At 39.7% G+C, this 26767-nt stretch overlaps 1 protein-coding gene across 2 annotated transcripts in view; it reads right to left on the reverse strand.

The window, feature by feature from the left end:
- magi3b (membrane associated guanylate kinase, WW and PDZ domain containing 3b) overlaps nucleotides 1-24085 on the reverse strand; it is a 124722-nt gene extending 100637 nt beyond the window's left edge. For both annotated transcript variants that reach the window (XM_085274912.1, XM_085274913.1), the window contains exon 1: nucleotides 22945-24085. In XM_085274912.1, coding sequence (XP_085131038.1) covers nucleotides 22945-23251 — 307 coding nt within the window. In that variant the 5' untranslated portion in view covers nucleotides 23252-24085. The remainder of the gene's footprint in view (nucleotides 1-22944) is intronic.
- Between the last annotated feature and the right edge of the window lie 2682 nt (nucleotides 24086-26767).

The following is a 26767-nucleotide window of genomic DNA, read 5'->3' on the forward strand; positions in this document are numbered from 1 at the left end:
AAAAAGGATGATAGCAGAGAAAAAGAAAAGAGGAGGGAAAATAGGGAGAGAGGGCACTTGGAGCGGAAATGCTTCAGTGCCTCTGTGGCCTGCCACCTCGTATCACGGAGCATCCACTGACAGATGAATGCAGGAGAGCCCAATAATAGAAATGCTCAGGAATAAACGCCCAGATAAAAGGGGAGGAGCTATTGCTTGCAAATTGATGCATAAGGATGGCGGTGGCTAGCCAGGGGTCCGCCATTTCAACCACAGCTTCGCCTCTCAGGGATGATGCAAGCACAAGTAAAAACCTGCATGAGGCCTCATTTTAATCTCAGTAAGATGGGTTAGGTTTTTGTTAGCCCAGACATATTACTCGAGGTGGCTAATTTTACCATTTTCTCAGTTTCCCTTACACTTCTGATGAAACTGCCAAAGGGTTATAAACTGTGTTTATTATTTGAGGAGGTTTGATGTTAGGGCTAAGTCCACATTAGCCAAGTTGTTCTATCAACAGTACATTCCATTAAAATATGATAGCAAGTAGACTGCATAGTCTTATTGTTAATTATCTGTTTGTAAAAGAACACATTATGAAAACAGCCGACTACAAGCGAAAGCCTTTCTTTAAATTACTTTTATTAGTGGCATTCCTCAAAAGGGCCTCATCAAAGTCAAGAAAATTAATTTCAGAATCCTAAAACTGGTCCAAAGCATTAAATACGGATATTTAGAAAAGACCTATGTTAAGCATAAATGTATTTACATAATAGTTTTACAAATAAAATTTGCCACACAAGTTCCTTCCTGAAACAGATCTACTTTAATTTAATCATCCAACCAGAAGAACTGATTGGAAAAATGACATTTTATATTCTAAGTGCAATCCTGCATTATTCAGTAACGTCAGAATGAGTAAAGTGTCTTAAATCAGTTTGCCGGCTATTTAAAGAGGTCATGTGAAGTTTTACTGTACATTTTAAAAAACTGTTTAAAATAGACATACATTCTAGAAAAGATGGCTGTAGCTTGACCCAGTATCGCAAAAAAAACTTGTAATAAGCACACCAGTCTCCATTCCACATTTTGCCTCAAAAAAACCTGAAGTGGACACACATGCAGAAGTTGCATTGCCAGCAGGGGGAGAGAGTATATTTACATGCAAGAAGTCAGCAGTCAGCATTACAGGGTCATTAATCACCAGAAAAGATTAAGCTAGCCATGTAAATAATATGCATATACATTTAAATGTGTTAATAATATCTGCCTGATTATTTTTATGTTGGTTTGAAATAAAATATCTGATGTTACACATTTTGAAGGCGTTCGGTGTTAGGATATTGACTGCTGCCATTTTGGGGGGTTTGGGGAGCCAGAAGTTACCTAATAAGCTTACGAAGGTGAAACGCTAAGTTATCAGATAATGCTAGGTTGGTCTTGGTTTGTAAGCTTTATTCATAAATTTAATTAATAAAATACAATAATTTCAGACAGAAAAATTAAAGCAACCACTTTTCATTTAAAATTAATTTAGAAATTCCATTTAAAAATCTTTGGAAAGAAAGTAACACCACAGACAAGACCAAGAGATCCAGTTCAGTGACAATTTGAGGAGGTGAGGCCTGGCAGGCAGGTATCAATAACTGTTACCTGTGTCAGCATGCCTAACAAGCAGCCTCACCCCTAACTTTGCATTGGGAAGAAACAGGTGAGTTTAAAAAAAAAAAAAAAAAAAAAAACACCAATCACCTCCAACAGTTGTTATAAAGGTGGAAACTATTGTATCCACGGAACTCTAAACAGTTTTTTGTTCCAGGATCTTAACATGTTTTTAATGCTGGTAAGTTGGGCACGTTAACATGTGGCTCACTTCCAGGAATTGCTGCTATTTACACTTCCACAATGACTTCAACCGAGTTGGCACTTAAAAAACAAGTGCTTTACATATCACAACAAAACAAACAGTGTTCTTCTTCTTTCCTGGTTTTTCCAATACTTTACTGCATATAGAATACAATGGAATAGAATGCCTTTTATCTTCACTATGCACATGTACAATGAGAATAAAAGCAACTCCTACCCAGTGCAGACATGTAAAAAAAAAAAAAAAAAAAAAAAGGGGGGGGGGGGGGGTGCACAGTTCTGCTTCTATATACATATTCAAGAATAAACAAGGATTTTATATATACAGTGAGCATTATAGCACGTATTAAATATTGCACAGTAATATAATTCCTTCATCCAGGTATGCTTTTACTGCACTGGCAGTGCGTTTGGGATCACTGTCATGCTGAAAAATGAAGCTGTTTCCAATCAGAAGCCTTCCAGATACGTGGCATGGATGGGCATGGTGGTTCAAAATCTGACAATAGTTTTTGGATTCATAATTCCATAAATTTTGACAAAATCACAAATAGCACTGCCAGAAATTCAGCCTCAAACCATGACAGAGCCCTGTGTGTGTTTTACGGAAGACTGTAGACACTCAGTTTTGTACCTTTCTCATGAGGAATGTAATATGAAACAGAATTTTGTCTCACCTGCGTTTTCTGTTCTACAAAGGTGGTTCACTCTTTACTTGGGTAAATCTACATAGTGATGTCTGCTTTGTGTAACCTGCTATGGATCAGATTACAAATCAACAGGTTTGAAATCATCACCTACTGACCAATTAACTCTCCAGAAAATAGCATCATAAATTCCTGGAAGAGCCTTCTGATCTCTGTGTGGAAAGTAGGAAGGGCTTAGGTTTTTCATTAGTGTCTAATGTCTTTGTGTTTCCCCCATGAGCATTAGTAATGAACATAGACTCCTGGATGCAAGCTTATTCCTTGATTTTTTTTTCTGTTTGGGATTTTTTTTTTCTTTTTGGAGATTCAACTTGGGACATGCTGCACATACAAAAGTGCCTAAAATTGATTTTAGAATTGTTTAACTACCAACATAGCACTAGTTCATCACTTAAGTAAGGTGCTTTTTTTATGCTTAAATGATTCATAGGTCAATGTTAAGTGTGTCTAGTCGCCTCGTTGGAAGCAAAATACAAAAGAAATGAGGGGTAGCTCAAGACTTTTGCACAGCACGGTACATCAGGTAGAACTGGGCAATCTGTCACTTTCCTCTATCAAAAAAGTACGGAATATGGGATGCTTTTTTTCAACTTTAGAGTTACAGTTAACCTGAAGAAAAAAAAGCATGTCTGAAAAATATGTGACTCTTCCCAATTTAATCTCTGAGGTTTTTTATACTGAAAAAACCTCTGAAAGTGATTTTGATTGTGATTTTGTGTTTCAAAATCCCGATCTTTAGTATTTACAAGTTTGTTATAGAGGGAGTATAGTCCAAGGTTGTTGGGTTGTTTTTTTTTTTTTAATTTTCTCTCTTTCATCTCTGGTAAAACATTTTTTTAATGGTAGTGCAATATTGAGCGGTGCAGGCTAAGGTTAGTATTTTAGTTCCGCGCTTAGGCAAATTAAATGCAGGTAGAGGTAATAGGCTGCTTGGATTGTTCCTATGCCTGTGTAAAGCTATTATAGTAGGCATCAAAGTAAAAGGAGTGATAAGCGAGCATTGGTTGTTGCTGGAAAATGAAATCCAACTATCACAGCTACAATTGCTTTTTAGACATAAACTGGAAGCCTCACAGAATGAATCCACTACCATAATATGGCAGTAAAATTTGCATTAAAAACTCAATGCCCCTCCCTGCAAACATGTGCTTTAGCAAGTTTATAGGGGAAGAAGGCCGGCGAGGGATTTGTAGGAAGGATCCATTTGAGTGCTCAAAAACTTGGAAACACAACTGGTGTGGCTGGGTGGAACAGAATACCAAAGGCTTACTCACTGGTTTTATAAAGGAGGATGATTCAGAGCATTCTCTACACAGAGACATGTAGGGCCTTGTGGTTCAGACACGCTGTGGAATTCAAATACAATCAAATAAATCAAGTCACTTTACCCACACCTGATTCTCCATCTTGCTTTTATTATTTATGAACGTGTTCCCATAACAGTTATAAGCAGTAACACAAATTAAGACATGAATCCCATGAAAACACTTAAAGCACAGACATCAATCAGGGTTCTTCACTTAGTATCTTCACACATGCATTTGAATTGACAAATAACCCAAGGCTGGATCTGTCCAGAATGCTGTAAGTTATATGGGCTGTCAGACTCCGGTTCATGTCCTTGAAGGGAGATGAAAAAGTAATGTAATCGCTCATCCGTGTTGTAGCAATGTCTGACTTTAGATGTATTTGTCAAAACCTCTGAGTTCTAAATATTTTCCCCCAAAACATTTTCAAAGCTTGCTGCTTGATGGAGTGGAAATTTTAACAAAAGACAAACTTGCTTGTCAGTAAAGTAAGAACACAGGTACAGTTTATTTTGGATAGAAGATGTTCAATTAAAGTTAGTGTACAGTAAAGTTTTGCTTGATTGACCAAGACCTTCTTGCTGTGAGGGGACAGCGATAACCACCCAATTTAACTAGATCTACATGTACACATATATAATGAATGCAGAGAAAAATTTAGTTTCATAAAAATATGAAACCCTAGTCCTTCGGTGTACAATGCAAAGTTCATATTCAATATCCAAACCTGTCACACTGCGAACTTGTGCTGCCATTTGAAGCTGAGCTTTACTGAAGCTCAATAGATGAATACACAACAAATGCTTCATGTACAGAATTGTAATTTTTCTCAGTAGCAGCCAGACCATGACGTTATTTATTAGCTTTTTCCTCCCCTTTTTAAAGGTCAGTAATGTAATTAAATCAGCTTATATACATCTATCCCTCTTCCACACAGATAAATAAACCCAAATGTTCAGCAGCAACGGTGCATGTCCAAAGGTGCTACTGGTTCAACTGGTTTTCATCAGAAAAGCTCTCTCGCTCTCTGTCAAAGTTCAGCTGCATGGATTCCACACATGCCACTGAGGTGTGTTCAGCCTGTTGACAACATGTAAGCCTTACCCTCCACATCAGTCTGAAAAGCACTCATGATGTCCTCTACTCCCATAATCCTGAGCTCCTCCTTGGCCTGTCAATAAGCCTGTCACAGTGAGCAACATCCCTGTCAGAAAAAAAAACAATGTCTCGCTGGACGGCTGAATGGACAGATGGATAGATGGATGGATGGACAGAAGGATAAGTGGATATATTTGTCTGTGTTCCTCTGTTAGGCCCCTCCAGTGCAACAGTAATCCAGTCTATTTACACAGATCAATTTTTGTTTGTGTTCCAGAGAAACGAAATTGCTTTGGTATGCGGCTGTGAGCCTGGGACATTGTGTGAAATAGCTTGCCAAATGGACTCTTTTCCCAGGTTGTATTGTTCTTCCAATCTTGCATCCTTTTACTGTTAATACAACCTAAAAATTCAAACTGCAGAGGTCTTCCCAGGGCATCTGACTCACAAATATAGAGATATAAGTCTGCAATGCTCAAACCAAATGGGATTTTTATCAATATGAAAATTGGATTTTGTTATTTCTTTTCACAAATCTCTCCGAGTAAAATGTTTACTTTTTCCTTTTTTTTAAGTTTGTTTTTTTAATGTATTTTGGGGTCTTCAAAGGAGCAAAATTAACTTGACTGACAAAATGAAACCTATCCTTGAAAAAGGATCGGCGCTTTATGACGGACATTCACAACTCCTGACAGTTCACTCAAAAATAAATATATATTTTTTCTTCTGGCCTTTTCTGTGACTTATCCATGCCCAGATTTAGAGATAAGGTACACATTTCTGCAGTGGTTGTCTTGAGTAGAACTGAAAAGTACTCCTTGCTTTGCGGTACTCCGTGTGGTGTCAGGGAACAGCGTGCCTTTTCAAAAACATGACCTGGTTGAGCCAAAAAACAAACATATCCACATATTCTGTTGTACGCAGTTTCATGCAGGAGCTATTATCTCTTTTATCTGCAGCCTCACCCAACAAGAGCATCAATCTACCCATGACGAGGGAGTCGAGTTAGTGACAGCGTGACAAGATGGGAACGTTAATGGTATGCCATCTCAGCTTAGCTGTAATGTTGTCTAACCGATGACTTCTTTCAGTTGGTACATTCAGATTTAGAGTTTTTAAAATGTATTTTACAGATTGTTAACACTAGAAGGCGTCTGGCTCCATCACATTCAGTAAACACAGACATTTCTCGAGGTGATATCTCAAATGATCTCAAACCTGGGCATCCTATACCAAAAGGAGCGTTACAGGTCAGAGGATCTAATTGGGGTGAATATATATAACCGACTTGTTGAGACAGACAACAATGCTTTACGTTTAAATACATTCATGAGAACTGCGAGACATTATGCAGCAGGATTCTTCACGCAAGGCTGTTTCTGTGTTTTGAGGAAGAGAGAAACAATACAAGCTTTCCAACTCATTCTTTTTTTGTTAATTGAATATCATATGAAGTGTAAAATAGAAAGGAGTCTGTAATTTGAGATTCACTTAAACGCAAGATTCGATTTCCCTTAATTTAATAATGCTCAAAAATGTATCCTCATAAGTGATTCTATGCATTATTGAGTATGACAGCACCAAACAAGGAAACGATGGGTCTGAACACTCACTTCACAATATCGGAGAGAGCTAAAAATGTCATTTTCATCATTCATATTTTAAATTAACTTTTAGAAGCATTGCCTCTGCTGGTCTCCAATCCAAGAAGCCTTTTCTGTTTTATTAACTGTTCAAATGTCAGCCTGGAGACAGCCACAATCACACACTCGCCATAATAAAATTAATATCGCTCTTGTCAGGCTTTGGTTCTCATTTCAAAATAAATATTACCCATCACACTACATAAGTTATGTGAAAATAAACCTCAGCTTGATGGACAGCTGGACTGCCTTTTGCCGACTTCCATCTTCTACCACATCCAACCTAAAAGTTTTTTGTGTGCGTGTATGTGAATGGATTTGCTTGTAGGTACATTCATGTGTGGGTGAATGCCAATGGCAGGCCTGCTCAGCCAGGTATAAAAACAGTCATCCAGACAGACTGGGGCTCGGGGTCAGAGTCAGCCATGTCAAAACACAAACTGGCTCAGTCTGTTGAATCAGAGGAGAGATCATAATGCCACACTGCATCATCTGGCCTGAAGCGCCAAAGCGCAAACCCATCCCCCAGTATGAAAACTAACAACAACGTCTGAGGTAGTAAATAACTAAGCTTAACAGAGATTAGCATCCAAAATTTGACCTATTTAAAAGTTAGTTTTGAGGTTTACAATTATTCATAGGGAAATACAAACAACAGCTTAAACAATTACACAGTTAATGCAAGTGAGTTTAATTTTTAAGAATTTTTTTCTAGTTTTATTTGTTTTATATGACAGTAAAAAGAATACATTTAATGTCTGAACTGAATGGATGGTAATCAGGTATAGTCAAAATAAGATTATTTCCATATGCAGTAGTTCATATTTGGTGGTATAGCTCTTTTCTTGGATCTTCCTACCTTCCCAATGTATATAAACAAGAATGCTTGAAGGCAGCAGTAAGACAACAGATATGACTGAGTAAGACACAGTATGAAAGGTGGAGCTGGACTGGATGTGGGTTTCAAAGTGGCTTGAAATGTTCAACAACAGTGAGCAGACTAAAAGAACTTGAATAGCAAACTTTATCAGCTGAGCTATCAGCTGCTGTGGGTGGCATCAGATCAGTTGTGACCTGCCTGAACTAACGGCATCTTTGATGTAACGGTGTTACCTTAAATGTTTGGAGAAAAACACATTTTTTTACATTACGCACATCACTGATGATGTTAGGCTGGAGCGTATGTTACCGTGTATCCCATCTGCATCTGAATAAGCAGGAAAATAAACTGAAAATCAAGACACTTATTCATTATTGCAGCCCTGTAAATATGCAGCTTTCTGTCGCCTGATGCTGTATCAGTTTATACAATAAAGTCTTTTGTTGGTTTCACTGTTGTTCGAATCCCCCAACTAAACAATTGTTATGTGAGAAACCTAACTCCTCACTAAGTGCGTCTGCAACACAACAGGCCCGGACTTGTGCAGATGATGAGGTCATAAACAGAGCGGCGAAACAAAGAGGGAACCAACAGATCTGTATCAAAATTTCAGAGGTATAACCACAATTTGTGACGCATCACTGGCATAGCGCACACAATTGCAGACACAGACCAGAGTGCAACGGAGCAGAGAACAGCTAGTCCTTGAACAAAGGAAGAAAGTTAGCAGAGGAGAATGCTCCATTTTTACTTTTTATTGACCAATTTGCTGCACAGGCAGGCTAAAAGCCTGTCAGCAACACCTGCTTTCATGAACACAGAGTAGTGATGATTGCACTCACGCTTAATGCGTGCTATATACAGAACTGACATGTTATATTTAGTGCAAACAACTATATGATTTAAAGTTTGTTTCAAATGCGGGTAAATCAAAGATGTTGACGCATCCCAGTGTGAAAAAACAAATCCTCAAAGCTCTCACATACAGTAAGCAAACAAAAGGGAAGCAGCAGCAGCAGCAATGATGTCAAATTAGATTTTGCTCTCTTTTTATCCACACTGTTAAAACTATTTCAAAGGCTTAGTCTTTTACCTTAGAAACAAACTTTTATGTTGCTAGCTTTTATGTTGTCTCTAAAACAAAACAAATGCCCTAGAAATTTTAAACCTGTTCTGCCTAATTATGGTTACTTAGTTTGCAACAGCTTTGTAATGTGATTTTTTTTTTCTCCTTTTAAAATACTGGGCAGTTTCATCTCTACAGCTTGAATGCTAAGGTTTTTCTCCATCCACAGACACTGTGCAAGCTTGGATTTTAAATAATTTTATATAATTAATTTAAAAACAGCCACTTCACGAAAGTATGTTTCATATTTAAATAAGTCTAAATTAGATGTTGATGGTCATTGTCGCTGATGGTGTTTAATCCTTAAACACCTCAAGAAAGCTTTCAGCATTCTCAATTACTGTCACCCATAATGCAGAGGTACATGATTATGCTTTTAATCCAGTTCAGCTTTTATCACACCATTAAATATCTCTATCAGTCTATATGTACATGTTACAGACAGACAGACATTAATAGATAGATACAACGATTGATACATAGAAATTCATATTAACAAACTATATAAAGAAGAAAGTAAAGCATTTTTAAATGTCAGTGTTTTATGTGTCAGGGCCTAGTAAAAATAACCTCTCTATTATTTTGACTTTTAAAACTATAGCTATTGTACTCTGTTTCAAATGCTTAGAGAGTGTTGAAATAAGAGGTGATGCAAGACAGTGGTAAACATCCCCATGTCCTCAGTTGCTGGATATACAGTTTATAATACACAAAAAACTCCCAGTTTAATATTTGATGCTTCGATTTGTTCAGTTATATATATATTTTTAATTATTTGTATCCTAACTTTTGCAGAAACAGAATTGGTCTTATAAATGGGTTTAAACATCCTTATCGGTGTGTTGTGGTCATCTACAAGTTCAATCCTACAAATTTTCTTCACATTTACAATAAAAAGAGAAAAGAGAAAAATATTTCAGTGTTATTTCCCTGCAAATCTGACAGAGCTCCTCCAGCAGCAGCTGCTATTATTCTTACAAACTGCTACAAAGTCACATTTTTGACAGCGGTTGGTTAGAGAGCCTGAAAAACACAACGAGCTCAATGTTAATCAGCACAAGCCACTCTTGATTTTAGTTTGTTAATCAACTGTGAAACGTGTTCTATATATAATCTAATACAAACACCCTTGTCTTCCTACTTCTTTCTGCATACAGTGAGGGAAGTGGCATTACAGACAATGCCAGCCAAACTGGTTGCATGAATTGTGGAAAATGTAAATCATTAATGGCTGATGCATTAAGATACGTTTTTAGGATGAATTACAACTTATTGTAGAATCAGAATTCTTCATCTCAAATGCTTAAAAATCACCACATGGCTGTGTTGATGGTACGGTTACTAGAATGGGAGCACCTGCCCCCCTCATACCAGTACCAAAACTGTATATTATACAATAGCCTTAACCACAGCTGTTAACAACCATCGGCCATCTGTCCTTCCTCTGATGCCCTTCATCAGCCAGTCAGGATGACCGTGCAAAGCTGTCTGTAATCAGATTAGGCAGTGACTGGGTAACTGGGCCTTTCACATCCACCCATCATTCCATCCCACTGTTAACAACATCTGCGTCATGTGGAGCACCACGTGCATGCTGCGAAAGAGACAAATTAAAGTGCCAATGGGTGTGTGTGCATGTACACAGAGAACCAAAGTAAAGCAGATCTCCATTAACAGGTCCAGTGTTGTTGCTTTCACTGTTCATGACTTGATAAAACACATGCACACGCAAACACACACACAGACACTTACACGAGCATGCTTCAGTCTTCCCTGCCTTTGCAGTTGTAATCCAGGTAGCTGGCAAGCTGCCATCTTTGCTTTGATTAGGTAGCAGAGGTGCAACTTGAAAAATGGGATAAAACTCCTTTGGAAAAACAGGATTTTTTTTCCCATCCAGATGGCTGGTTAAGCATTTCAGCAACAACAACCATCTAATTAGCCCAGTGATTACTTATGTGATCAGAATGAACACAGGGGAGACACAAAATGAGACTATACATCAATTAAAAACCAAACAGCAAGGATGGGCAAGACAAACGTATTTTGCAGTATCACTGCAGTTTAATAATACTGTCTTCAGTGATGTACTTTTTATTCAGGGCCTTAAAATTATACTGAGGTAACAATAAATAATTTGTGGTGATAAGCAGTTGTGAGGAGATTATATCCAGACAAACAGTGGTATTACAAGGGTAAGCCTAAATAACAGTCTTACAAATGATTGCATTCTATGGTAAATTATGATCATATTTATTACCCAGTCTGATCTGAAATCTAAGAGAAGAGAAGAGAGTGGTCCCCAGCTTTAACGTAATTTATCTCCATATAATTACTGAATCAGAATCTAACAGGTCTAATCTAACATCTTCACTTTCTGGGGCAGTATGTTACAGAGAAAGCAACACTGAGTCAAAGACGAACAGAATGCACTTAGATTATCTCACTCTTGACAGAGAAGCACAAGATATGGTGCATTCTGATGATTAGGTGCGCTGAGATAACCCTGAGACACAGAGCGCCTCTTGCTGTGAACCCTCTGGGAGCCGACATGTGCACACTTCACCTGGTAAAGGGCTCTACAGCCACTCAGATACTGCCTGCCATGGCCTGGCCTGATCCATCCTGTTTCAACACTAATGTCTCATTGGCATTCAGTCACACGCCTGCAGCGAGCAGCGAATGGAAAGCTTGGCACTAGCTCACCGCTATTAAGATTCTACAAAGCCAGCCGTTCCCCTGCCGCCACAAGCACACAGGGAATCACACAGCCAAGGAATAATAAAAGAGCTGGGGGAAGGATAAGCGTAACAGCTGGGCCGCCAGTCACACAGCCAAGATACAGAGACAGGAAAAGGATTTTGGTATAAAATTTAAAGCTCTGCTATTCATAAAGTTAACGGGGTCATCGGCTTGATCCTCAGACTGCAGTACTGGCTAATGAAAATTATATACTCCGAGTGGCCAAATCACCAGTGTAAACACGTAATCGCACTTTCCCCAGTCACCCCCTCCATCCCACCCACTGTCAGCTGCAAAACCATACCGTGACCACTTCATGATGAGCCATATTACTGGCAAGCCTCCCATCATGAGCCACAGAGAGAGCAACCCACTGGCTCATCACCCCTGCCTGTTTATGTCAGCCTATCAACATCTCCCCAGAATCATAAGCTACTTGCTAATCACCCTATGAAAGAGCAGACTAATTCAGATGTCAAGGCCCATTACCTGTGAGCAGTCTAGAGGTGACCTGAGCCCCTATCTTGCAGTGATAAAACCCCATTTTGAGGATAATGCACATTTGTATAATAGGAAGGTGGGAAGTGACACGTTGGCTAAATGTGCAATCACTGAGTGCAGCTGAAGGGGGTGCAGAGACAACTGCATGTAGCAATCATTGTTGCATAAAGATAACGTCCTTCACGCGCTGGGTCAGTCAGCGGCCGTATGGCTGCCGTGCCTCTGGTAAAATAAACGAGCCTCTCAGTCTGAGTGACTCCTCACCAGCCATCTCCTCTAATCTGCTGACACTGACAACGGCGATCCTCATGCAAAAGATGATCCAAGCCACCGTCACATCCAAACCTTTATGTTTTTTCCTCTAATTTAGTTTCACATTTGCAGGATGTGACTGATGTACTCAGAAAATAATAATAATTTTAGTGCTATCACATTACAAAAACTATCCTTTCAGGATTTATTTTAATTCCTGGTATTATCCTGTAACACATAGGTTTCTCTGGGTTCTAGGAGACAAAATAATAGCAGTGTTTTAGACCATTTTATGATATTATTAGGTAATGGTGCTGTCTAACAAGTATCTGTGCATTTACTGTATAAATAAACCACGGTTCATTCGGAAAAAGAGCAATGAATGACAGATTTCAATTTCATGTACCGTAGTAAATAAGGCTCATGGCCATAGTTATGGGGAAATAGGAGCAGAGAAAAGAGTTCTTTACAAAGCAGGCAGAAGGAACAGTGGGTAATGAGGCCAAATAGGATGCAGGTCAAAGCAAAAAATGACCATTTTTAGTGCCTATTATTCTTCGTCTACTCAGTCAGCAGTAAAGCCCAACTCCAATTGCAAATAATTTGTTACTATTGGGGCACAGAAAACACAACAGATATATAACGTGATTTTATAACCCCACAATAAATACATATTTATGGGGCCAGGATTAGAATTAGTCATTATATCGCTGTATGAGCGCTAACAGGCATTTAAGAAGACAACAGAGTCTTTAATTGGAACAGAGACTGAAGGCAGGGAGGAAGTGAAATCCCCCAGAACCTTACAAAGATAAAAAATATCCCAGAGGAAATTGTAGATACTGTAAACACCCAAATGCTATTTGTATGCTTTATGGCTTTATGACCGATGCTATTGTAAGCGACTGTAGCAAATTCAATTAGATACACAGTTATACAGTGTAGAAAATGCAACTTCTATGAATGTTTGCTCTTTTTTTCATACAGGATAGATTTGAGTGGAAGTAATCCTCTCTGTATTCCCTGCCCCTGTCTCTCCCAAACACATTAAACAGTGCTACTATGACCCTTGTCCACCACTCTCTGCTCGCTTGGTATTATATACAGTGGGGAAAATAATTCTTTGATTCCCTTGGAATTTTTAAGTTTTCTCCCTTACAAAGAAATGAACACTCATGAACAGATATCCTGTCTCATTCCACTAAAATGAAACATGACTTTTCATTTCTTTGTGTAGTCAAACTTACAAAATCAGCAAAGAATCAAAGAATTATTTCTCCCAAGACATAACTAAAATAGTTTTCTTCCATGTCAGCTAATATATTCAGGTGCAAAAAAGACAATTTAGACTCAATTCTTCAGAATGTATCAGTAACTTTGCCACAATACCCATTATACAGATGTGTATTTTAGTTAATGTTAATCTTTAACTGAAAGAAACCAATAATTCAAAGGTGGTTGTTTATAATTCTGATGAAATTAACTAGAAGTTACAGTTTATCAGCCACTTCAACCACCTCTGCATCTCTCAATACAAGCCTTACTGCAAAGATTTGTATACACACTGTACATTTCACATCCTGCACAGCAATCACCATGAAACACTCTTTATCACTGATCTCAAAACACAGAGTTCCAGCCTTAAACCATCTAATCAAGAGACCTGTTTGCGTTGAGATTGTTGCAGGTGCTAGTGGAAAGTGTTACAGAGCAGCACCAATTTGATTAAAGTGGGAATAATGAGAGGGCTGGAGACCAGGAGTCATGCTATGCCTTTTCACTGCATCCTCCAGCTTTACACTAATACCACAAGATGCCACGCACTTACACATGTACACGCACATGCACAGTGGAGTATCCCGCTCTGGTATAAATGAATTATTGAGGACTTTGAGTAGGGGTGGGAGCAACTTTACGCTTGTTTGTGTTGTAGTCACATTACGCCTCCTCCCACCGTCCCCTCGCCAGCTCCCCCCTCCTCCACTCCCACAAACACACTTTGAGACATGAGAGAGTGGGCCCTCATAGGATGCTATGGGATCTTGGCAGCTCTGCTTTGCAGTAACATTATTAGAAAAATGGTGCAATACTGCTCTGATATTGCTCTTGATATCTTACATTGCCAAAAAACAAAACTACCATTTGGTTTGGATGCAGAAAAAACACATTTGCCAAAACTTCTTGTGATTAGAGACATTAATTTACCTCATATAATTTAAATAATTTTCAAAAAGATATGTGCATGCCCTTTAATGTCCAAAAAGTTGATTCTGTTCATCTGGACATAGCATTTTCAGTGGGAGAAACGTTTCGTCACTCATCCAAGTTACATCTTCAGTCTCAGCTGACTGCAGGTTTCCCCAATCTTATAAACAGTACATTTGCATAATGACTGAAACCAGCCCACTGAAGGAACAATGGGCTGGGAGGTCACCTTCATCCTAATTATGCAAATTCTCATGACCATTGATCAACAACCACTGATCAAAGACCACTGATCAATGGCCATGAGTACCATTCACAGAGAGTTGGGGAATGGCTGCAATCACAGCATTGTAAGATGGTGAAAGATGTACTCTTAGGCTCCCTCCTCTCTGAAGAAGTCACTTGGATGAGTAACCAAACGTTTCTCCCACTGAAAACGCTACGTCCAGATCAACACAATCAACTTTTGGAGATTTACTTACCTGGATGATTGAGAATGCATCAAGATGCCCTTTCATGATTGAGAAATGTAAAACTAGAACACATCTACAGCATCATCATTTTAGATGTTGCTTTTTTAAGTTTAGTTTAAATAACTTTATTTTATGTTGGAAACTTCATTAATTTCTTCTCCCTAACAGGGTCTCACATTTCTTGGTGTTAAGTCTTTAGGGAAAAATATGAATATGAGGACAAATTCAGTGTTTCTGTAAAAAGTACCTATTTAGGCTTTTAGTGAGAGAGTCTTACTAAATTTAGGGATATATATTCCATATATAGTGGCACACGTGTTCACAGTCCACACGGGGGAGGGTGGCACACCCACAAGCTAGCAGCCTCAGTACGAGCCAAGGATCAAAGCAGTAAAGAGGAAAATTATAGAGTCGAATGAAAAAGAGAAAGGAATCAATGTCATGTTGTCTGGTGAATTTTTTTTAAACATACTGGAAAACTGTATTACTGACATTTGTTTTGTTATATAAATCTGTTGTGCCTGCTTTTGTTTGGGAATGTAAAAAAAATATGCCAGTTAAAGGTTAGTGTATAAAAACTTGTGTTGAGTTAATTATTTGTGCCTTCTTCCAAAAGCAGAGCACTTTATTTTCAGCTATTTCAGTGAGAGAAGAGCCTGTAACTTGTGGGAAAACTAAAGATTTTAATTTCTTTTATCATAAAATAATATTTTCCATTAAGAAAAAAGTTATTTTTTTCTTTAGGCTGTGAGTTTTAGTTCTTAAAAAGAAAAATCGAATCTGCAAAATCGGTACTGGCAGGACAAACTGTAAAAAGAAAAAAGAAAAAAAGGAATTGGCTAAGAAAATTGTAATAGGTGCATCTCTAAAATTAATGCACATCATTGTAATCTGAATTTACAAAAACACATCTCTCTCTCTCAGCCTGTCTCTTTCTCTCTGCATGAGTGCTTGTGTGAGGTAAGACAGCAGCACTTCACTACAAACTTGACAGCTGCCTTAGGCACATACGGGAGATGGTTGATGAGAGTCACAAAGGACAAACAAGCTGTATATCAGCAAAGTGCCTTGTATGATGATATAGTGTAAAAGGCCAAACGATACAAAAAGCAGGAATGGGTTCAAAAACAAAAATATTAATTGAACGAAAATAGACTTAGATAAGAATTTAAAATAGTTTGGGCAAATTTGAAAGATTATGTCTTAAAGCTTCACCTATTTGTACAACATTTTAAGAGACAAAACTCTTATAGAAATATATCCATCTTACGCAAAAGTGAAGAGGGAAAGTAAGTACAGAGGCAGCAATAGAAATTAATGAGGCATTAATGAGGCGAGGTTAGAAGGTTGACAATATTCAAGGCTGGAGCAGCACTCCTGCTAATTGTCATACGCAGGTGCTGTTGCAACTGTCTTGTATTTATTGTTTGCTTGTCTTGCTCAAATGTCCCTGTGCAGCACCAACAGAACCACGCTAGCTGATAAACATGGTGATATGCTCGCAGCATAGTGGTATTAAAACAACAGGATGGCTTGAGAAAAAATTGTTTGCTGCTGTGCTTCTCACTGGTAGAGGTTAAGTATCGCAAGTGTCAGATCATCAGCATCTGATTGGAGTAAGCTTTAAAGGGTTCTTTGTCTTATATACCTTTAAATAACATTTAAATTAGATTAGTCTCTCTGTCAAAACCACTTTTCTTAACTTGCGTTAAACACCATGCACAAGTGGATGGTGTTTAACCTTATTATACATAAGGGTGGTTATTGCTATAGCATTTTAAACACAGACCCCACATGGTCAGCTGTTTAGGTTCAAACTAATATCATATACATTTCAACAACAATGTGATGGTTTGTCATGGCTGGCATTTTCAACCTGCTAACTTTGGCAATCACCTGACTTTGCCTCTAGAACAAGGTCCAATGTTTTTTTAAACGTTAGTATCTTAATTTGTATAAGATGGTATAGCACAAAAACTGTAGGAACCAATAATTTCATCTCCCTCAGGATGCAGTGTAAAAATTGATTCTTTAAGCTTTCGTCTAGCTGATTTTTTCTCTTGAGTTTAAACCTCTCTCCCCCAACAAGAAAAAGCTTGTGCATTTAACTTAGAACAGGTGTTATTGCAGTGGTGTTTGTGACAATAAATACACTATTTGTGAACCCATGCATCCATCCATTCATTCAACCATCCATCCACCCATCCATCCACTGGCAGCAGGTTAAGCAGGGTATTCCAAACATTCTCCCCTGCCACATTTTTCAGTTCCTCTCGAAGGATCCCTGAGCATTCCCAGGTCAAGCGGTTCTGGGTCTACTCCAGGGTTTCCTCCCAGTTTAGCGTACATGGAAAACCTCAAAAGGGAAGCACTAAGGAGGTATCCTAACCAGATGCCTGAACCACTTCAGCTGTCTTCTGTTGACATGCAGGAGCAGCATCTCTAGAGATGTTTGATCTCTGTGACATTAAAGAAGCGTATCAACCAAAACAGCCGTACAGTGTCCAGCATCTCAGGGTGAATCTCATCCAGTCATAGTGTCTTACTCCCAGGGAGCTTTTAAACTACCCCGGTGACCTCTGCCTCCTCCACATCAGACATTTTGGCAGGATGTACGAGTTCCTCAAAGTGCTCTTTCCATGGCCCAACAATATTCCAGTCTAGGTTAGCAGTTCTCCTCCCCAACTGAACATGCCCTAAGCCAAGCCCTGTTTAACCTTCCTGAGTTGTTGGCTTGTTTATGGCCTGCTAAATATGCTCCTCCACAGTCTCCACCAAACTCCTACCACACCCAAGTTTTTGCTTTCGCAACTCCTGAGGATGCAACCCTTTTGGCTGGTGCTTCAAGAAATCCCCCCAGGCCAACCAAGCCAGTAAAACTTTCTTCTTCAACCTGACGGCCTCCTCACCACCCGCGTGCACCAGCAGGTCCTCGGTACCTCAGGATGACCTTAGAACAACAGGTCTTGCCAGCAGCCTCAGTAATGGATATTTTAAACATTGCCCATTTGGATACTAAGTCCCCACCCACCTCCAAGATGTCATAGAAATCCTTCCAAATATGGGAGATAAAGACCATACAGGCAGGGACCTGCACCACAAGTTCCCAGTTTGAGTTTTTCAAGTCTATCTAACAACCTTTCCCACCATCTGGACCAACTCACCACTATGCAGTGATCACCTGACAGCTCCACTCCTCTTTTCAGTGTTTAAGACATACAGCTTTGGTTCAGATGACACAACAGCAAAGTCGATCACTGAACTTTATCCTACAGTGCTAATGGTATCAAGCAGATTTCTGAGCCACTTTATGCTTGATCATGGTGTTTGCTATATTCACCAATACCTAGCATAGAAGTCTGATAACAACATAGTGACTGGAGATCACTCTTTTAATAGAATCATATCAATAGTGAAAAGATTCAGCTCCATGACAACTGAGCAACATCAAGAAGATTTTATAGCCGTTTTTACACATGTAATAACAACTCCATTTGGATCAGAAATTGAACAGTCTTTTGCCTGTCAGCTCCTTAGTACAAAGTCTGTGTGATGTCCGACTGCACCCATGTGGCAATTGCACAGGTAATTGTCCAGTGAATTCACAGCAAGTGGACAGTGTTTCCTTCCTCCTGCCCTATTCTATCCAAGCAGCACCCTGACCTTACCAAACTAAATACTTCCTGTAGTGAGAAATCCTTTGAAAGAGCCTATTTCCAGTTATGTGCTACAACTGAGAAAGGGCAACTTCAGACATATTCCCAACCCTATTCTCCCAATGATGTCAGATATTTATTGTATATAGTTAAAAGAAAAGCTATGGTAGTAGCTAAAAGCTGAGTTCGGCTTAGTTTGTCCATAGTAGGTTTTAAAAAACTTTCTCTAAGTAACAAAACCCTATTTTAGCTTTGTATTTCCATGTAGCATTTCAGACTTTCCAAGTCAATTCAGAACAGAATGAGAATCAAAGTGAACATTATGCCGGCTTTTGTTGTCGTTACAGTTATGTCGCCATTGTTCAGTTTTGAGTGAAAAATCTATGTGCTGTTACCACACAGTCATATATGGCAACAATAAAAACATACACTGTGATAATAACCTTTATAGACTCTCTAGAGGAGTGATTTTTATATTTCATTTAAAAGAACTGAAAACCATGGAAACCTGTAAAGTCAGGGGAAAAAACAAGAACTGAAACATTACAGCCTGCTTTAGAAAACAGCAGTAATTAGGTACAAACATGAAACATACTATAGAAAACCACAGCTAAGGTTCTTTAAGCCCATCCATTTGAGGATAGTAGATCTGTGATGTTTTTAATAAATTCAGAAGGAGCCAGCAGGCTGGCTGATGCAATATTATGCTTATATCTCATATAAGTGTCCAGCAGAGATTTGTGCGGTTTCATTTTCTATAATCTATCATCTGCATTACCTCCATTTTAAATTATTAATGAGGTCAATGAAAATTCATCAGTGCCTACAGTTTATTGCATGTATCAGCACAACTTTTTCCTCATTAATTCTTTTCAGCCAACTAACGCCAACGTGATTAAGAATATTTATTTCCAATAAACAATACAGTCAGGTATTTATTTGAGATCCTAAAGCAGGTTGCACAAAGTATACAAAGCAAAACAACAGGAGCAATGAAAATCACGATAGAAGTTTAGAAAGTAATGAAATAATCACCAAAGCGTTGATCATCCAATAACAGATCACCAAGATCAGTTCCCAAGCCAAAGCAGATTAAAAACACAGCTGATGTCTTACTGAATCTGCATAAAAACACTCATAATCAGTTTCAACTCAGTAAGAAAGTGCTATTTCAGCCTTAAATTACGTTGTTACATGTCCTGTTCCAAAGGAGCGGTGTGCACAGTGGCTCTCTGGCTTCATTCAGCTGATTGTCAGAAACATATCTGAGGCAAGAACAGATGTCTCCAGTTATTTGACCAGGCTCTCTGGACTGATGTATTCCCACTCTCACTCAATCCCTCATTTTTTGCAGCCAACTGCAAATCTCTTTGCAACGACAAAGCATCGCCTGTCAGGAAGATGATTCCATTGAGAGGCACTTTCTGATATGAGAGGTGCATTAATGTGATTAACCCACACTCATTATTGCTGCTTGATACAGGGGCTTAGGGGCTCATGTCACTGTGTATTTTTCTCTATTGGCATCAACAGCAGGTAAATGGAAAATGCTACTGTATGAGTAGAATCAGGTAAATCAAACTGTGATCAAGAGCAGGCAACAAAGTGTTATCAATAGCAGAATTACTGCAGCTTTGTACAAACTCAATTATGTAATTTGGGTTCAAAATTGAAAGACAATAAAGAACAAAATTAGCCTCTGAAACTCTGCAGCTTACAGGAACAGATGAATTAAGCTATTTTGCAGATGTGATATGTTCCCATTATCAGAGGAACAATTAAAAAATATTGAAATCAATTAAGATAAAATGAATATCATTTCCAAATCAAAATAATGTTATTCACACACCCCAGAGATGTTTGAGTATTTCACTCAATTACCATTTCATTCAAATAAACCTGTAATTTGGTGACTACTGTTAGATTGCATGACTATATGTATTACGTTTTCCGTCTCCAACTGACGTAGACGAAGAAGAACCAGGGTGCATCAATTTTAAAGCAAGGCCTTGTTTACATGCGTTTCATACATTCACATAGCTAATCTTAGTATTATAAGACAAATGAAGGCTTGTTGCACTAGCTCCACTGTGTACTCCAATGTGAAATTATTCATTTGATGCCAGAGTCATCATCTATTCGGCTGCACAAAAATGGTTACAGGTTGCAAGTATGTTTGATTGCACAGTGACTGAAGCTGCAAACATATAGGAGGCACAGCAGAAAATAACTGTGCAGCGGAAAGGGAATTCTGGGATGCCAATCATAAAGCTTTTCATCAGACATCTTTTCCGCGCTTTAGCTGGGGGTACGGGCAAAAATAGATTCCTGTTCTGAGCGCAAAGCTTCTAATAAAGGCATCTCCTAGCTTAATCAAAGATACCAAATGGGCACATCCAGCTTGTGGCATGTTGTTAAGCCTTAGAAAAGGCATAGTATGAACTTTGTTATTGTAATACCAAAAGGCTATGCATGTGAGGATGTATGTGAAAGAGACTTCTAGGCAGCCTCTAGAGAATATACTATAATGCACCAGAGCAAGCTATAGAAGACTACTTGAAATAGTTTCTACAACTCTTTCAGCTCACATTCACTTTTCGATCAAAGGCTAAGCGAGACAAATCCCCCCACAGACGAGGGGTATGTCTCCCCTCTATCATTTCTCGCATCTCCCCTCTATCATTTCCTCAAATTCCCATTTCTGTCTTTGCACCTCTGTCTTCCCTCCTCACTCTGCCCCACATGTCAGCTTTGTAGGATGCCCATCAGCTCCAGAGGGCAAGACAGGAAGAGCACAAGAAGAAACTGGGAAGAGTATAGTAGAACATCTGGTAGTCCCAGGGACTCTGTCCACTATTAAAGTGGCTTAGTGGGCTTGCTAGTAACAGCTGATCTAGGCCTATTTCCTCCATCACAGTGGAGAAAATCCACTCGCTAACTCAATTATGTAAGAGATGTGAATTAAACATGAAGCTACCTCATAGGAATGTATACACACAACACAGATGTGCACAGATACATAATACGTAACCATACAATATAAGAATCCCATCTGTATGCTGATGCCGGGGGGCTTTGTGAGGTCTTCTTTGCTAAAGGAACAGTGAAGAGCATGTTAATGAATGAGCGTATGGGCATCTAGGTCAGACTTGTAAGGATGACAGTGAAGAAATATGTGACAAGGAATTTTGCCATCTTTGCCACCTATTACTTCCCTGTGAGCTTTAAAGACCAAAACAGCCTTGCGTGGGAGTCGAGCCTGGAGCAAAGGCAGAGCCGATTTTCTCCCCGTCTCCCTTCATGTCTCTCTCCTTTTGCTTTCCTCTCTCTCCCACTGTGTCTCTCTCTCCTGGCCTTGCTCTATCATTCCTTCAGGCCCTTTATTAATCATCCTTGGTTAGTGGGGCAGAGAGCATGGTGTAAGGAGCTCTGCAGAGTGTAAAGCCATGAAATACACACACCTTCATGTGCATTCACACTAACAGGCTCTGTATTCATAGATCTAGGCAGTTTTGCCTTTAATATTTTACTTATAAAAGATATAAAACATTATTAATTTAAAAATGCTGAAACACTTCTAAGGATGAAAACACTCACATGCGCACAGACACACCACAAGTTTGCATGTGCACACATACAGCTGATCTTCAGGGATTCTGGCCTGAGGTCCTGAGACTCAGCTGCTGCTGCTGATGTAACCTTTTCAACAGCCTTAGTAGTTGTTGTTTAGACATTCTAGCTCCAGCATGTAGTCAAAGTAAAGTCATCTCCCTCTAACTTAAAACCACAAAGCTGCCCCACCAGTGTCACGAAAACCCTTTACTTCAGGTTGGGTCAGAGCCACAGTGCAGCAACAGCAGCATTACCAAGCCATCCCAGCATTAAAGCAAGAGTTGGGATGTTGAAGCAATCATCCTTAGAAAGCTGGATGGGGAATGATGGGACAGTGGGATAAAACACAGAGCAGTTATCCACACCAACTTCTGTCCAACGGGCAGCAAATAAGCCTGAATAATGGGTGGCAGTAATTAGGCCTTCTTTCTATGCATGTAAGTGCACTTAGCTTAGAAGCTACTGGGCTGCATTCCATTATTACCATTATCACTATTTGCTCTCCCCGAGAAAGTGGTGGTCGAATTGGCCACTTAGATGCTCCGAGACAGTAGGAGATTTATAGTCTAAGTCTGGGCTGTCCTTTAAGAAGTGCAGAATTATTTAGCTGCGGGTAGACAGGGATAGACTAATATTTTTTCTTTACCTTTCTGATTTATTTTGAGGTGGTTAATAAATGTTTATATTGTAAGTACCAAAAGAATTTAAAAACTAGTTATATCAATGTTTGTGTAGTTGTGATGATCATCAATAATGAGTGCTGCATTACTTGGTGTACATACGCATGTGGGTAGTTAGGGTTAGTGTGTGTAACCTATCAAAACGCTCATCTTACAAAAACAGAAACTCGAGTTGCACACCAGCAGTAGCGATGAGGTTTGAAAGTAGTGGACGCACCTGGTTTGACGGTCTTTAAGCGAATCGGTTCCCGAAAGTGACGAATGACAGCCAGTGTGTCCCGGTTTGTAAGTCCACTGACAGGCGTCCCGTTCACCTCCAGCAGAACGTCTCCGTAGTAGGGAAGCTTCCCTACATGACACACCAGCACGTCCAGTTTCATTTGGCCCAGGTAGGGGAACTGTCCAAGCTCTGCTCCTCCGAGGACCTCCACCACGGAGCCAAAGTCTCCCAGGTTCCCCCATGACACGGCGCACTCCACCACTTTAGAGGACCAGTGTTTCTTCTTCTTCAGTGTTCTAGACATGGTTGTCCCCTTTTCAAATAACTAACAATCTAACTGGTAGGAGTCGCCTCGGCTTTTTGTTGTTAAATGAGCGCGAAGTGATGCGGCCTAATAAACCCTCGTGAGTTATTCTCGCGACCTGCAGGGAATTTCATCTTCTTGACATTTATGAGGCTTATCTTCACCCGTGAATTTGCCGCTGAGCTCTGTCATCCCACGGGCTTATGCTCCGGTGTGCGCACAGTTGCCTTGGTTTCAATAATTCCGAGCGCTTTTTGTGCGTAAAACAGGAGAGTTGACTGCAGCGATATGGTTAACCAGAAGATAATCAAGGTTTTATGCTTTCCATTGCTTCTCTGGAACCATATCCGCGCTTTCCTTCGTCTTGTAGAGGATCCTCAAAACGTGAAGTAGTAATAAAAATATAAACAGAGTATATTTTTACTTACTCGGCGATAGATCGTGGAGTGTCAGACGCTGAAATTTAGTGCGTCAATGAGAAATCCCTCATACCTGTGGGTAGGCTGAAAATAGACGGGCGGCAGCGCTTACCGGTTGGCGGTTTACGCTTTTGAGATCCAGCCCATGATGACTGAGCTGAAAGACATCTGCGAGCGTTTGTCTGCTACAGGTTTGAACACACCTGGCACCGTCAAGAGAGATGTTGCCAAGCTCCGAAACTCCCCTTTTACGCTCAACAGCAGCAGTGTTTTCTAGACTCTCAAGCTGGCTCCATCCTCTGGTGTGATGCGGTACAACATAAAATGGAAATTTAAAAAAAAAAGAAAAAATGAGAACTGAACAACATAGGCTACTGTACCAGAGCAACAACGATTAGAGTAACCTGATGTCATCTTAGATCCTGAAAAAACGAACAAGTTCAGCTTATTTTCTATATAAAATGAGACTCGTGCTGTTGTATTTGGTGGAATAGGTGTGTCATATCGGACTAATTAAAACGCACAAGCATGTAATCCTAATATTAAGCATGCAAAATAAATTACATCTAATTGTGACCCTGCGTTCGTAATGAATGAGTTATGCTTGGGGAGGTAATTTTTGGTCTCCAAAATTAACGTCTACACTACGCCACCTACTGATGTAAACAGTTCTGCACCAGCACCTTTAGGTGCATTTTTCACAAAACACAAACTACAGGAGAGAGTAGACAAAGTAGACAAAGAACTGACAAAAATCAGAAAAACATGAAATGACTGATTTCATTTACTTGTAGAGGCAACAAAAACAGTATTACAGCACATCTTGTGGTATAAAAAAATCCTTTAAGTCATTTAGATTATTATCATATAAATAGCTCTGCTGCTGTAAACCTGACCTTTTACTCAAGAGAAAACTGCACTCCCACCTACATCCAGCCCCGCAGATTCCATCTTCAGAACATGGGTTTTGCATCATACATTTACATAAAACTAGGTGTTTTGATATACACTATGAGAGAGTATAACACCTCCTTTGTCTTTAAATGTTGGATTTAAATAGACTGTATGTTGATAATACAGTGCAGGATGTTGCAGACGTGGTTTAGTGTAGGTGTAAAAGTACATTAAAGCTTGCATATGTTTCATTATTTCTGGGGATGAGTAGCTGTTGTTTCATGGCATATTGAAAACCTCTTCAAAACATCTTCAATACAGTGTGACAAATTTTGACAGTTTGGATGTGTCAAGTTTTTTTGTTTGGTTGGTTTTTTTTGCCTGTCCCGTTTGGCTCTTTTGCCATCAGAATTATTGTCTAAAGGCGAAGAAAGATGCCCAACGGATTTACTTTACCAAATGGACCATCCCAGCCTTGCCGTAATGGTCTATTTGATTCACCTTTTATTGTTTATTTTATTTTATTTTCACTTGCTAAATACGGGACAGATTTGACTGGGGAAAAGAAAGGGGAGAAAGAAAGAGGGAAAGAAAAACAGCGGGGAAGAGGAACGGTGATAAAGGGCAAAAAACAAAAGCAAACAAAACAAGCAGAAAAAAATACATATATCAATCACCTGGATCACCTGTTGAGAAAGAAAAAAGAGAAAACAAGCAAAAGAAAAAAAGAGCAACATAATAAACAACATCACGATGATATATGGGAATATAACAGTAAATACTAAATATTAAACATTATTGTGCAGCACGTAAGCTCGACAGCGCACAGTGTGCTTTGAGGTAGGAGCCAAAAAGGGTGTAGTTTGTGGGTGTGATCACCCGTCTGTACACCTGTGAGCATGAACACGCTTGTTTTAAAAGGTTCCTTCATGTAATGATCTTCTAGAGGGTGTGGGGGGGCCACAGCCCCGTCCTCCAGGGCATGAAGCAGGTATGGTGGAGATCAAAACTCCAGACATCCAGAGGCCCTCAGAACACAAGAGACCAAGGAAGACCAACAGAGGGGCAACCGCGCCACTGTCCCAGAAAGAGCTGAGGAGAGCCCCAGATGAGGGGTCACTCAGCAGCCGCGGAGCAGAAGCCGGGGGGGTTGCAGTGACATGCCCGTGAGCTCTGCCGGCAGCCAGCTGTGACAGAGTGAACGAGCCCCAGGCCGAGAGGCTGAGGGCACCCCACCCCCGAAGTGGCCCGAGCGAGCCCCAGGCTCCAGGCCCCGATAAGCAGCCACCAAGGAGTGAGCCGGTGTGTACCTGGACGCCCACCCCCGGACACAAAGAACCACCAACGCACCGATGTCTGAGAGCATCTGCCACTGGCAGGGGAAGTGGTGGTGGGGGGAGATACCTTAGAGGTCCTGAGATGTCCCCAGAGAGGTGGCGTCTGATACCCAACCTGACATATAGACACAGACATACAGGCACACACATACAGACATCCATTCCCATGGATATGTCAAGTTGACTAGTAGGACAGTGAAATGTTACTGCCATGTAAGGATGTCAGTAGAGTTCATTAACTGGATGACTGGAAGATGGGAACATACTGTACCATCAGTAGCACTTATGAATCTGTAGTTGTTTCTGTTCTCTGGATATGATCCATCAAGTCTGTGTTTAAATACACAGTTGCCACCCTGGACATTGTGTTGAGTAATTCACCGGCTACTAGGAGATGATTAACAGCATCTTTGATCAGGACCAGGGAGCGCAGCAGAAATCCAAACAACCTCTACACTTTAAAGGGATAAAGAACTGTCCATTTTAATTCCACTGTTTCCTGGGATTTTGCTAGATATATGCGGGTGGGGACAAAAAAAGAGGCCTTTTTCTTGAAGTCAGGCCTTATGACAAACTAACATTTTTAAAATCCCATATTAGCTGGCTTTGTGTTGGCTTGACATGACTAAATCCAGATTATAGATGTCGTGGCCTTCTAAATCGTTCCATGGTGTGCCCAGAAATCATGTCGTTTCTAAGACAGCTGTGCTGTAGTTATTTGTAACCAAAATTAAATCCTTCTAGCACATAATTAGATTTTTCTTCCAAGTTGCCTACTGTCAGAGTAAGGAAAAATACCATAACAACCAGTAGAAACTACTACTTGAAGTGGTTTTCATTGAAAATTAAATTGATGGGGTCAGATT

Source organism: Mchenga conophoros, linkage group LG5 (assembly GCF_057382185.1).
Source record: "Mchenga conophoros isolate Kocher_MC1m ecotype Shallow Benthic linkage group LG5, M_conophoros_male_GT1.1, whole genome shotgun sequence".
Classification (NCBI taxonomy): Eukaryota; Metazoa; Chordata; class Actinopteri; order Cichliformes; family Cichlidae; genus Mchenga; species Mchenga conophoros.